A 12,830-nucleotide genomic window follows, 5' to 3' on the forward strand; every position below is an offset into this window, starting at 1 on the left:
GATTGAAGGATCGTACGTAATATGATTTATTTCTGTAATCAAATCAGCCCTCCCATCCCATCAAAATTTCCGAAATAAAGACCAAAAGTCAGTATCTGAGCTGGGAATCTGGCACGTTAATCATCATCTTGCTTTTCTTACTCTCAGGATTTTGAAAATCACCCGCTACCGTTTCGTTTTCGTCGTGACCGCCGTCGGTCTCCGCCGTCTGCCCCGGCGCCTGCGTCTGCGGCGCCGAGTGAATCAGTCGCCCGATCAGCGGCGATACTCTATCTTTCTTGATCTTGAGCCACTCGTGGGCCATCACTCTATCCAGCGTCAACCGCAGCGTCAAGTCGGGTTCCAGCAAATGTCGCACTAAGGATTTGACGGTCGACGAAAGCGTGTCGCGCACCCTCGACCGGAACACCCAGTTCTTGGTCATCTGGTCCTTGAGCAGCTTCCTCAGGTTGGTGTCGTCGAAAGGCATCGACGCGTTCAGCATTATGAACAGGATGATCCCCAGGGACCACACGTCCGACAGCTTGGGGTTGTACGGCGTGCCGTTGACCACCTCGGGGGCGGCGTACGCCGCCGAGCCGCAGTAGGTCTGACTGAGGATACGGCGGTTCTCCGAGTCGACGCAGAACCGGGCGAAGCCGAAGTCGGCGATCTTCACGTTGAACCTACGCGAGAGGAGGATGTTCTCGCACTTGAGGTCCCGGTGGGCTATGTTTTTGCTGTGGAGGTACTGCAGGCCGCTGGCCATCTGGCGGAACCATATCTTGGCCTGCGGCTCGGGGATGATGCTGTTCTTCTTGATGAAGTCGAGGAGGTCGCCGTTGTCGGCATACCTGCGACCAGAGGGTGAGAACGTGGGGGCGGGCTCGCGGCTTACCTACCTCATGAAGATGAACACTCTGCTGCCTCTCTGTAAGATGCTGTGCACCTGCACGATGTGCGGGTTTTCGATTTTCGTCAGGATCTCCAGTTCGCGGGGGAAGAACTTCTCGAGGAAGTCTTTGGGGGCCTTCTCTTTGTCGAAGATCTTGCAAGCGAGTCGCATCCGTTTCGGACCTGAGCCGTCCACGTACTCGGCCAAGTGTACGGTGGCGTACGAACCTTGCCCGATTTTTTTACCGATCAGATATCCACGTTGTTCCAAAGCATTTACTTCAGAATTTCTTGGACTGAGTCGAGAAGCCATAAGATAACTAACACTTTATCGCAGGTACAAAAATTTAATTTCTTTTTATCCATCAAGGGGACCATGCCATTCATTCCATACTTGGAATTTCTTCGGGAAACTCAAATTCTTTCAACCATGAAATTTTGTCACAAAAATTTGTTAAGCCAAAAGGCTGTATCTTATGACAGATAAATGACGGCGCGACTGCTACTTGATTGGAATTTCCCGATTTCGACACAGAAAAACGACCATCGGTGCCGTTCCTTAGAAACAAGCCCCAGAACTAAAGAGCAATCTTCTAGATCCAGATGGTCCAACGATCGTGTCGAGAACCCCTTGTTTCAACAATCCAGAATGCCGATAACGGACCACAAGACGCAAAAATCGTATTTGGATACACATAATGTATTGAACAAAAGTTACTTCGCCTTGAGGACTCTGCGCATCGTGAAAATAAGGAAATATTTGCTTAAAAACTGAACCTGGATCAAACAAAGAACGTAAAATTTACCACAATAATAAGGCAACGTTGGAATTTTCATCAAAACGAATATCCTGGGTCCTAAAACGTCAACATATAAATTTGAACATATATTAAGTTGTACGGTATTCTGTAATAATACAATAGTACCGTTGTCGGGACTTTAGGTACAGGTTCTATCCAGAAACGTCAATTGAACACCGTCCAATCAAAAGAGTCAGACAATCACGTGACTATAATTGACTACAATAACAAGCGATCGAATAGCTTTATCGTTCCATTCGTGGTAAAAATATTTAAAATTCTTTAACAAAACCTCAAGAAATGGAGCTCTACTTCGAAAATAAACTTCTTTTTAAAGTGCCCCACCAACTAACATTCCAGGAAATCACCCATCTTCTGGTGAGTAAAACCCATAATCACATAACCTCTCTTTTGATCTTCATACTTCTTCAGCCCTTCACCAAGACGGATTTCTACCTTTTGAGTAACGGCAAACGCGTCTCCGAAGATGCGCTCGAGCTCAGCGGCAAAATCGACGTGGTTTTGCGGCTGGTGGGGGGCAAAGGGGGTTTCGGGTCAATGCTTAGGGCGATCGGTGCCCAGATCGAGAAAACCACGAACAGAGAGGCCTGCAGGGACCTCAGTGGACGTCGCCTGCGCGACATCAACGAAGAGCAGAGGTTGAAGAAGTGGATTGAAGCACAAGCCGAGCGCGAGAAGGAAGCGGCGGAGAAAAAACAGAAGAAGTTGGAGAGGTTGATCGAGAAGCCGAAGCACGAGTTCAAAGACGCAGAATACGATAAGCTGCGCTCGGATTTGCCGGAGAAAGTTGAAGATGCGGTGGTGCAAGGGCTGCAGGCGTCGTGCAGCGGGAAGCGGAAATCTGACGGCAAGAGTGAGGTTAAGCGGAAGAAACCGAAGTTGTGGTATGTGTTATTTTTTTTTTGTATTTATTTATTTATTTTGTTGTTGTTGTTTAGGATTGACGAAGAGCTGAGTGGGTCTGAAGACAGCGACGACAGTGACGATAGTGACGTAGTATCAAGTAGTAAGAAAGTTGTTAAGGCTAATTAATAAAACTAGTAAGTAAGTGAAAACTGTTTATTGACTACCTATTGTTTTCCATAACGTCCCTTAAACGGCTCGTAATTCTTAATTGGTATAATTATGTGGAAAGATTCGTTTGCGACTTTGAGACCAACCATGAACAGCACGACACTTTTTAAGACTTCCCAGTAGTACTTGTGGTTGTAGAAAAGTTGTACTCGACTTAGCAGGAATTCAAATTTGGTGGGGCGTTCTGACGATGGGTTTGAATTGTTGTTGGGCTTGCGGGTGCTCATTGTGTGGCTTAAATTTTTGCAGCTAAAAATTTTTGGTTTCAAAACAAAATGTCATTGTCAAAATTGCTGCTTGTGTGTTGTTGGCAAAGGCCACTGCGAACCGAGTGCGATTTATCACATTAATTATACCTCTTGTATTAAAAGTGCCTATTTTGGCCCATTTTTTATAATAAATGAGTGAAATAATTTTTGCCGACGTTTAAATTATACACCAAAACGTGTGGTTGGCTCTTGATGACAGTTTACACGACGCAAGCGCATGAAACTAGGCCACTGGCGTCGCGTCATTAATATGAATAATATAGGAATGGACTACGGACTACGCCATGGACTAGTTGGAAAACGCTAGTTTTTTTCTCTGCTTTAGAAAAAATGTTAGGTTGAATAGTAAGAATTTAAACAATGAGAGAAAGACGTTTCAGAATTGAAGAAGCGACTTCAGGAAATTAATGGGATAGAAGTAAAAAGGGAGAAGAAAGCTTCGTCGTCAGTCGACAGTCAACATTAAAACTAATCAGAAATTCGTGTCAAGGGGACTTCAAATTCAAAAACGTAGTTATTAGTGTTTTATTACAACATCAAAACAAATTTTAGCTTTATAACAATAGTAATAATGGGTTATAAACACAAAGCATTTCCAATTTAAAGTTAACAATGATAGCAACAGCATATTATGCGTTCAAAAAGTAAGAGACCACACAACGGACAACAGTACGGAAACTCAACCAACAACATTGTCTAGGAAGATTTTATATTTTTATTTGTTTGAACTCACAAATAGTATATTATTAGCCAAGAAGTGGCTTTACAACCGTGGTTAATATACTGTTTTTTTCACTAATAGAAACCATAAGACAATAAATTGAAAAAATAAACGTTCAATTTTTTGACGCAACACGATTTTGTTTTGATTTCTAGTCAAACTTAATCTAAATCTTCAACACAAAGAAAACCGTTTACACTTGTCGCTGAAATAATCATTTTATGTTCCACCGTCTACCAACTACCATGCGTATACTCAAGTAATGTTAGTAGCACAAATTTATTCATTTTTTAAGAAATAATCACATCAAGTATTTCGTACATAACCTCAATCTTCTTTTTGAACCTTGGTCGCAAAAGTTGAACTTTGCTACCTCTAAATAAGTCGACGGTTACATGCTTCATGGCTACTAGTGAAAAAAAAAAAAAATCGGCACCTCTCTACTTACTAAACAAAACCGAAAACGATACTAAAAGAAAAGCAAAAGCTGCACTTAACTAAAAATAAAACAATTATTCATTATCGTTTTGATTATAAATTTTAATTGCATCAGATAGTTACGGCAGATTATTGCAAATATTCGGCTATGCTCATTACGGAATTTATCGAACGAGCTATAAAAAATATTGGAATTCTTACAATAGTTGTTTGGATTACATGGCCAAAAAATGCATTTTTGCGAGTATGAGTGATACTGCGGAGCAACACGAGTTTTGTAAAAAAAATTTATGAACGTGTCCCACAAGATTTCGTGGGCCGACAAGTATTTAAATTTTTTAAAGCATAAGAAATCAAAATTATTTTAACACGAATGACGATGCATATTTAATTGTTTTCGGTGACACCGAAAAATTTTGTCGTCAAAACCAACATAATTGTCAACTATGAATAAAGTATTTCCTCTCAACGTATTATTTATTTTGTTAATTTCGCACCTCCTCCCCTCGCAGCTTACCGCCCTCGCCATTTCTGCTCGCTGAAGTCGAATCAGCGACACTAAACCAAATCTCAACCAAAAACGGCGTACTGAATTGCGACCGAATGATGTGACGGTACATGATGCGAAATTTCTCGGCCAATTACGTATTTAGAGATCGTAAAACCTTATCACCTGTTTGAAATGACTTATTGTTTTTAACGTGTTTTCCATTTCCATGATTGTTATCCCCCGGTAGATTGATCATGAAGATCGTGCGGTTGGTTTTCCTCATACATTTCCTGAAGCTGCGTAAGTACCATGACTTAGCGCCCGCATTCGTCGATAACGCTTTCCAGTGGCCGCGGCCGACGAGTCCCACCCGAACTGGTATCTGCTGGACCATGACGGGTGCGGCGAGAGCGTCAGCGATAAGATCATCGGCGGCAACGTGGCCACCCTGGGACAGTTCCCGTGGATGGCGCAGCTGGGCTACACCAGGAAGCTGTTTTCTTCGTCCACCCCTCGCTACAAGTGCGGGGGGTCGCTCATCAACCCCTTATACGTCCTGACGGCGGCCCATTGCGTGTCGGGGCTGAAGGGTGAGCGGATGTAAGGAGCACCTCGTGCTTTTTCTGGATGAATACCAATCGGGATTTTCAGGGTGCGGATAAGGTTGGGTGAACACAACACGAGGACTAGGAAAGACTGCGAAGACGCGGTGTGCGCCCCTCCTGTGCAGGACTTTCGGCCTGACAAGGTTATATCCCACGAGAAGTTCCAGCAACCGGCCATGAGGAACGACATTGCGCTGATAAGGCTGGATCGACCGGCTAAGATTACTCGTAAGATTTTTTACTGTTGCTGGGTCTGTAGGTGTCGGTACAGATTACTAACTGAGCAGTTAAGAGCATTAAATATTTCGTCGGGTTTTGCCGGTTTTCCCGCCGAGAACTCGTCTGTGATCGGCTTGAAGAGTGACGCGAAACTGCCCAATTTCCGTTTTTGAAAGTAATTATTGCACGTGTTCGACTAGAACTTGTAAATTGTAAATTCTGCAACTACTCGTTACTAGTGCACTGTTTTATGAAGTTGTTTAGAATTTAAATTGAACAATGCCGTGCTGATAAATCCTTAATTACCAAAATAAATTAGAACCTACAAGAATCGCCAGTAATTTCGGTATTTAGCGTGTCCGTGATTACAACACGGTCGAAATGCGTTGCAAATTAATGGAATAATACTGTGACGGGTGTTCGGTAATGAATAGAGAGCGGATTTCTGTCGGGCTAGACAAGGCCAAACTCGGTACGGCTCGTACGGGATGGGAATTCATTGCAGTTACCGGCTGCACTTCGTTTATTTGAGATTAGAATAACGCTGCTTCGTTGCACTCTGCTGTTAATTCCAGTTCTCATTTAGTTAGCCGTTTGATTAATAAATCGTTAATTGTATTTATGGAATAAAGTGACAATTAAATTCAGTGATTACCTATCACCCGCTACTGAGTCCCGGCGATGCAGCGCGTCCCCACTAAAATCGTGACGTAGCCCGACAGAAATCCGCTGTCTAGTAATGAATGCTTTCAAGTGGGCGTTCTTTGTTAATGCACTTTTACTTTATTCAGTCACTGAAAATGGATACATAACTCTGAAACGGTGTTAACTTTATAAACCAAATTTTTCGGTCCTTCGGTGTTCTGTTTCTTCCATCTTATCTTCTTTATTGTTGTTACTCTTGTTTTACACCTTACTTCACTTCTGTGACCTGGATCTTTCACATGTTGACTTTCATTACTATATATTTAACTTTTTTGTAAAGTTGTTTTTATATCCCTTATTATTAATTTAATCTCGTGTTTATTACCCTTTATATGTTACACACTTTTCTCATTTTATTCTTTTATTTCTTGTTCTTACATATTTTATTTGATAAACCCTGTCTTCTCTATCTTCAACTCCTGTTTAATTTTAATTGTTTAATTGTAAGCTTTTATGCGTTTTTTTGAATATGATTTTGTCTCTTCCTTTTTTACTATCACTTCTTTTATTACTTCCCGAGCGTAAGCAAAGGAAGTATTGTAATCGAGTCCGTCGGCCGACTCTCTACTTTTACGTTTTCTCGATCTTTCATGACCCCTAGAAGACGAAGAAATAGGTCTCCCATTTCCGTCTGTCTGTCCGTCTGTCCGTCCGTCTGTCCGTCTGCCCCCGGATTTTTATTAGACAGATAATCTCCGAAAGTACTCGACCGATTGTTGTGAAATTTTGTACTTATATTAAGAATATCATGTAGATGGTAAAACGCTAACCAAAATTTGTCTAATCATCCCCACCACTAATGCGATGACGTCACTTCAAAATTGTACATAGTAAATGGGTTTTCAATTGTATAAAATAACATAGTCCTACACATGTAGTTTACAACTCTGAATCGACTTTTCACCCGAAACGTCCAGATTTTTGGAAAAAAAATCAAAATTATAAAACAACATTTTGAAATTTAATTTTTAATCTGCTAACCAGAATGCTTTGAAATGTTGCAGATGTTTTAAGGCTATAAAGAGCATCATAAATCTTTAGTCAAAAAATATTTGCTTATCCCCTCCAAAAACTTGATGACGTCAGCTCAAAAGTTTGTGGAATAAATCATATCTAAAATGTACAAAATATGATGAGTCTGTACTTGTGATCTATCACTCCATTCATATTTTTTGGATTTGCATATACAGAGTGACTCAAAAAAATTAATGAATGCGTAAATATATTTTATTGATTTAATCAGGAACTACAAAACGGAATGCTCTGACATCTTGCAGATGTTTTAAGGTTATAAAGAGCATAATAAATGTTTAGTCAAAATATATTTGCTTATCCCCTCCAAAAACTTGATGACGTCAGCTCGAAAGTTTGCCGAATAAATCATATCTAAAATGTACAAAATATGATGAGCCTGTACTTGTCATTTATCACTCCATTCATATTTTTTGGATTTGCATATACAGAATGACTCAAAAAAATTAATGAATGCGTAAATATATTTTATTGATTTAATCAGGAACTACAAAACGGAATGCTCTGACATCTTGCAGATGTTTTAAGGTTATAAAGAGCATAATAAATGTTTAGTCAAAATATATTTGCTTATCCCCTCCAAAAACTTGATGACGTCAGCTCGAAAATTTGCCGAATAAATCATATCTAAAATGTACAAAATATGATCAGTCTGTACTTGTGATCTATCACTCCATTCATATTTTTTGGATTTGCATATACAGGGTGATTCAAGAAAATAAATGAAAGCGTAAATTTATTTTACTGATTTACTCAGGAACTACAAAACCGAATGCTTCGAAATCTTGAAGATATTTTAAAATTATCATAAGCATGATAAATTTTTGATCAAAACGTATTTGGTCGTCCCCCCTAAAAAATTTATGATGTCACCACAAAATTTTGCTGAATAAATCCTATCTAAAATGTACAAAATATGGTGAGTCTCTTCTTGTGATTTATCATTCCATTCAAATTTTTTCGATTTGCATATACAGGGTGACTCAAAAAAACTAATGAATGCGTAAATTTATTTTATTGATTTAATCAGGAACTACAAAACCGAATGCTTTGAAATCTTGCAGATGTTTTAAGGTTATAAAGAGCATAATAAATTTTTAGTCAAAATATATTTGGTTATCTTCTACAAAAAACTGATGACGTCAGCTCAAAAGTTTGCCGAATAAATCGTATCTAAAATGTACAAAATATGATGAGTGTGTACTTGTGATTTATCATTCCATTCATATTTTTGGATTTGCATATGCAGGGTGACTCAAACAAATTAATGAAGGCGTGAATTTATTTTATCGATTTAATCAGGAATTACAAAACCGAATGCTTTGAAATCTTGGGAATATTTTAATGTTATTATAAGCATGGTAAACTTTTGTTCAAAATGTATTTGTTCATCCCTCCTAAAAAAATTGATGACGTCACCCTTAAATTTTGCTGAATAAATCCTATCTAAAATGCAAAAAATGTGATGAGTTTGTACTTGTGATTTATCATTCCATTGATATTTTTTAGATTTTCTTAAGAGGTGGTTCAAAAAAATTAATGAAGTCAATTTATTTTATTGATTAAATTAAAGGCAACACTTATTATTAGTATTACACCCCAACCAACCCAATTTGGTAGACACAAAATTTGTTAAAGGAAAAACTCGGTTGAAACATAAGGGTAGCACGCTTATTTACATCGACTTTAACATTACAGACCTGCATTTGTTTTATGCGCTCACTTGGTTCCGCGAATGTGAAATAGATATGTTTATAATCAACCAATTGTGAATTTCACCGTCACGAATTAAAATAAAACCCAATGTTTTATATAATAAGCGGAAGTCGAAGCAATAAAACCCATGGTCGTTTTGTTTACAGTTTCTCTGTTTGACTCTCACGTATGCTGTTACGCCTGTCATCTTAAATTAAGAATGTTTATACATACACGATTTTCAGTTGCCTCTGATACGTATACGTGAGTAAATTGTTTCGTTATTTTATTGATTATTACAAATCAATATTCAAAACGACCCAATTCATTTTCCCGAAAATTTGAGAATATAATAATTTTATTCTTAGTATTACACTACATCTATCCCAACTGATATACGTGTCCTTGCAAAAATGTTGATGACGTCATCGCAATTTTTTTTAAATTCCCACTACAAAAATGTAATGAGAAAAAAAACACAATAGGCATGCAGTCGTCAAGTTTCCGACAGCGAGGGAAGTACTGTCTAAACTCTTTAGACCAATTTTTTGAATATGATTTTGTCTCTTCCTTTTTTACTATCACTTCTTTTATTTTTTGTCTATCTTTGTTGTATTTTATTGAATTTTGTGTGAACTTTGAATGCCCTTTTTCTATTTTTTTCTTTCTCTCAAACAAGTTTTCTCTTTTATCTAGACTGTTTACGTTTCATATTATTCTTACTTGCGAACATTTTTTATTGCCCTTCATTGTGTGTTTAACTTCATTAATGTTTTCTTTGGTCTGAGCCATCTTTCTGTGTTATTTCTTTGTTATGTCAACTTTCCTTTATGAATCATTCTCTAATAAATTGCAGTATTTGTTGTTATTGTTGTTTTCTTGTGATTTTTGTTGTTTAATGATTGTTGCACTTTCGTTTACTTTTTCCTATGCTTTTTCAATCTCTTCAGCTGCGTATTTAGATCTTTTTGTTCTGTTAAATTTACACTTTCTTACGTTTATTATAATTCTCTTTGTTTTTGTTTTTTTATTCTGTTTCTATCTTCCTCTCTACTGCGTCCTTTTTGCATCTGAGATTTGATCTGTCAACCTTACTTTTTTCTGTAGTGTTTCCTCTTTGATATCTCTATCCACTTTTTAAGCTTATCCTTCTACAGACAAATTCACATTTTCTCTCATATCATTTTCACATTTTTGTGCTGTTTCTGATTTTTAGAAATTTCGCCTATAAAGTTTCTTTCTCTCTACATTTGTTACCCATCATCTGTTTTCCTGTCTGAAATCTTTAGCTATTCTTTTTTTGATGCTCCCTGCGAGATGTCTTTTTCGTCTTTGTTTCTTTCGCCTTTAATTTTCAGCTCTTAGCTCCTTCTGCAATCATCTTCGCAGATTTCCCGTCTCAACCCCATTGTTTGATTTTCCAGAATACGTGAATTCCATTTGTCTCCCATATGGTCCCCTTCTGACCAGAGAATACATTGGTACTACCGCACAGGTAGCCGGATGGGGCCTAAACGAACATCAGATGATTAGCCCGATTCTTCTGCACGTGCGCATCCCGTTTGTCCCACTGGCTCACTGCAACAGGATTTTGCGGCATTTTGCCACGACGGGCCCGGGACAATTGTGCGCCGGCGGTCAAAATGGCTACGACTCGTGCGGAGGCGACTCAGGAGGACCGTTAATGGCTCCACAGGCCATCGATGGACCACCAAGGTTTTATATAATAGGGATTGTATCATTCGGAAGTGTGAATTGTGGCAGTGCCGTACCGGCCGTCTATACGGATGTGTCCAAATATGTAGTGTGGATTTTGGACAACGTGGAAGTGTGACATGTTACTACTTTATGTATGAATAAAGAATCGCTTCAACTGGGTTTTGTTGCAGCGTAAAAATAGACAGTTAACTAAACGAGAGAGGGCGCCAGCGGGTTATCACGAGCATTTCTGCTATACGCTTTTTCGCACCGCTTCGTCGCATTTTTTTATGAATGACGTTTTTTTCAGCGTACGTCGGAAGCATCTGCATGCCGCGCGGTCAGCTAATGATACAAAATTTCGTCGGCTCTTTCATGGAAATAGCAGGATGGGGAGTCAGCAAATTAAGCGGCGTGTCGAACAAAATGAGCACTGTGCTGCTCCACGTTCGCATTCCCATAATCGACAAGGACAAATGCAGGGAAATTGTGGAGGACGCTTCGATGGGACCAGGACAGTTTTGTGCGGGAGGGGACGAAGGATTCGACTCGTGCAGAGGAGACTCGGGAGGGCCCGTCATGAGAGTTGAGGCTTTTGGGGATACGCCCAGGTACTACATAGTGGGACTCGTTTCGTTTGGTCCGAGAGACTGTGGAACTGATAAACCGGCGATTTACACGGACGTGACCAAGTACAGGAAGTGGATTTTGGACCACATCCAAGCTTGAATTTTGTTTGTTAATATGTGGCAGTTAAACTTAAGTAGCTGAAGTAAAAAAGGATATATCTAGACACGTTGCCGTTGAATCAGACGCTTTTTCCGAAGATTTTAAAAACGTTGGGTTTTAAGTACTCCGTAAATACGCGTTTGGACCGTATTTGACAGTTACTGCGTTTTCATGTTTTTGCGTTTTGAATATTTTCTATATTTTCTGGGTTCTTTTGGGGTTTTTTCAAATTCTCACGTGTTTTGTTTTTTTTTTTCGTTCGGGTCAGACTCTCTCTCTCTCTCTCTCTCTCTCTTTACATTTACTTTAACGTTACATACATATCTTTATTTTAACTTATAAGGGTTCTCATAAAAGAAATAAAATTCGCATAATCAAATTTTATTATTTTTTGAAAAAGCTGGATATGCAGTATTGTATTTCAAAGGCGAGGGAAGTTTGTTTTTTCCTTCATTTTTGTTTTTTTTTGTCATCTTTGTCGTCGCGTTTTTTTGTTCCCTTTTTACTTCCCGAGCGTAAGCAAAGGAAGTATTGTAATCGAGTCCGTCGGCCGACTCTCTACTTTTACGTTTTCTCGATCTTTCATGACCCCTAGAAGACGAAGAAATAGGTCTCCCATTTCCGTCTGTCTGTCCGTCTGTCCGTCTGTCCGTCCGTCCGTCTGTCCGTCTGTCCGTCTGTCCGTCTGTTGTCACGGATTTTTATTAGACAGATAATCTCCGAAAGTACTCGACCGATTGTTGTGAAATTTTGTACTTATATTAAGAATATCATGTAGATGGTAAAACGCTAACCAAAATTTGTCGAATCATCCCCACTACTAAAGCGATGACGTCACTTCAAAATTGTACATAGTAAATGGGTTTTCAATTGTATAAAATAACATAGTCCTACACATGTAGTTTACAACTCTGAATCGACTTTTCACCCGAAACGTCCAGATTTTTGGAAAAAAAATCAAAATTATAAAACAACATTTTGAAATTTAATTTTTAATCTGCTAACCAGAATGCTTTGAAATGTTGCAGATGTTTTAAGGCTATAAAGAGCATCATAAATCTTTAGTCAAAAAATATTTGCTTATCCCCTCCAAAAACTTGATGACGTCAGCTCAAAAGTTTGTGGAATAAATCATATCTAAAATGTACAAAATATGATGAGTCTGTACTTGTGAACTATCACTCCATTAATATTTTTTGGATTTGCATATACAGGGTGACTCAAAAAAATTAATGAATGCGTAAATATATTTTATTGATTTAATCAGGAACTACAAAACCGAATGCTCTGAAATCTTGCAGATGTTTTAAGGTCATAAAGAGCATAATAAATGTTTAGTCAAAATATATTTGCTTATCCCCTCCAAAAACTTGATGACGTCAGCTCGAAAGTTTGCCGAATAAATCATATCTAAAATGTACAAAATATGATGAGCCTGTACTTGTCATTTATCACTCCATT

The 12,830-nt window shown here is 38.7% G+C and overlaps 3 protein-coding genes across 4 annotated transcripts; 2 read left to right on the forward strand and 1 right to left on the reverse strand.

Annotated features, from left to right (window-relative positions):
• Nucleotides 1–10: 10 nt before the first annotated feature.
• On the reverse strand, nt 11–1,399 carry LOC135126342 (testis-specific serine/threonine-protein kinase 3). The gene is made up of 2 exons (XM_064052327.1): nt 882–1,399; nt 11–833 (listed from the first exon to the last, which is right to left on the reverse strand). The coding sequence occupies exons 1-2, from the start codon at nt 1,184–1,186 to the stop codon at nt 89–91; spliced, it is 1,050 nt and encodes a 349-aa protein (XP_063908397.1). The 5' UTR covers nt 1,187–1,399; the 3' UTR covers nt 11–88.
• A 468-nt stretch (nt 1,400–1,867) lies between these two features.
• LOC135126024 (splicing regulator SDE2-like) lies at nt 1,868–2,749 on the forward strand. Its single transcript, XM_064051813.1, has 3 exons — nt 1,868–2,051; nt 2,106–2,578; nt 2,633–2,749. Exons 1-3 carry the CDS (start codon nt 1,974–1,976, stop codon nt 2,724–2,726), a joined length of 645 nt encoding a protein of 214 aa, XP_063907883.1. The 5' UTR covers nt 1,868–1,973; the 3' UTR covers nt 2,727–2,749.
• A 2,141-nt stretch (nt 2,750–4,890) lies between these two features.
• On the forward strand, nt 4,891–11,435 carry LOC135126344 (CLIP domain-containing serine protease HP8-like). 2 transcript variants are annotated; one of them, XM_064052329.1, is made up of 4 exons: nt 4,891–4,986; nt 5,034–5,286; nt 5,338–5,519; nt 10,951–11,435. In XM_064052329.1, the coding sequence occupies exons 1-4, from the start codon at nt 4,941–4,943 to the stop codon at nt 11,367–11,369; spliced, it is 900 nt and encodes a 299-aa protein (XP_063908399.1). In that variant the 5' UTR covers nt 4,891–4,940; the 3' UTR covers nt 11,370–11,435. The 2 variants fall into 2 exon arrangements, with proteins under 2 accessions (XP_063908399.1, XP_063908400.1); XM_064052330.1 differs by lacking the exon at nt 10,951–11,435 and adding an exon at nt 10,367–10,841.
• Nucleotides 11,436–12,830: the final 1,395 nt, after the last annotated feature.

The sequence above is a fragment of the Zophobas morio genome, unplaced genomic scaffold, assembly GCF_036711695.1.
Source record: "Zophobas morio isolate AGI-343-1 ecotype UQ-CSIRO unplaced genomic scaffold, CSIRO_AGI_Zmor_V1 ptg000010l, whole genome shotgun sequence".
NCBI lineage: Eukaryota > Metazoa > Arthropoda > Insecta > Coleoptera > Tenebrionidae > Zophobas > Zophobas morio.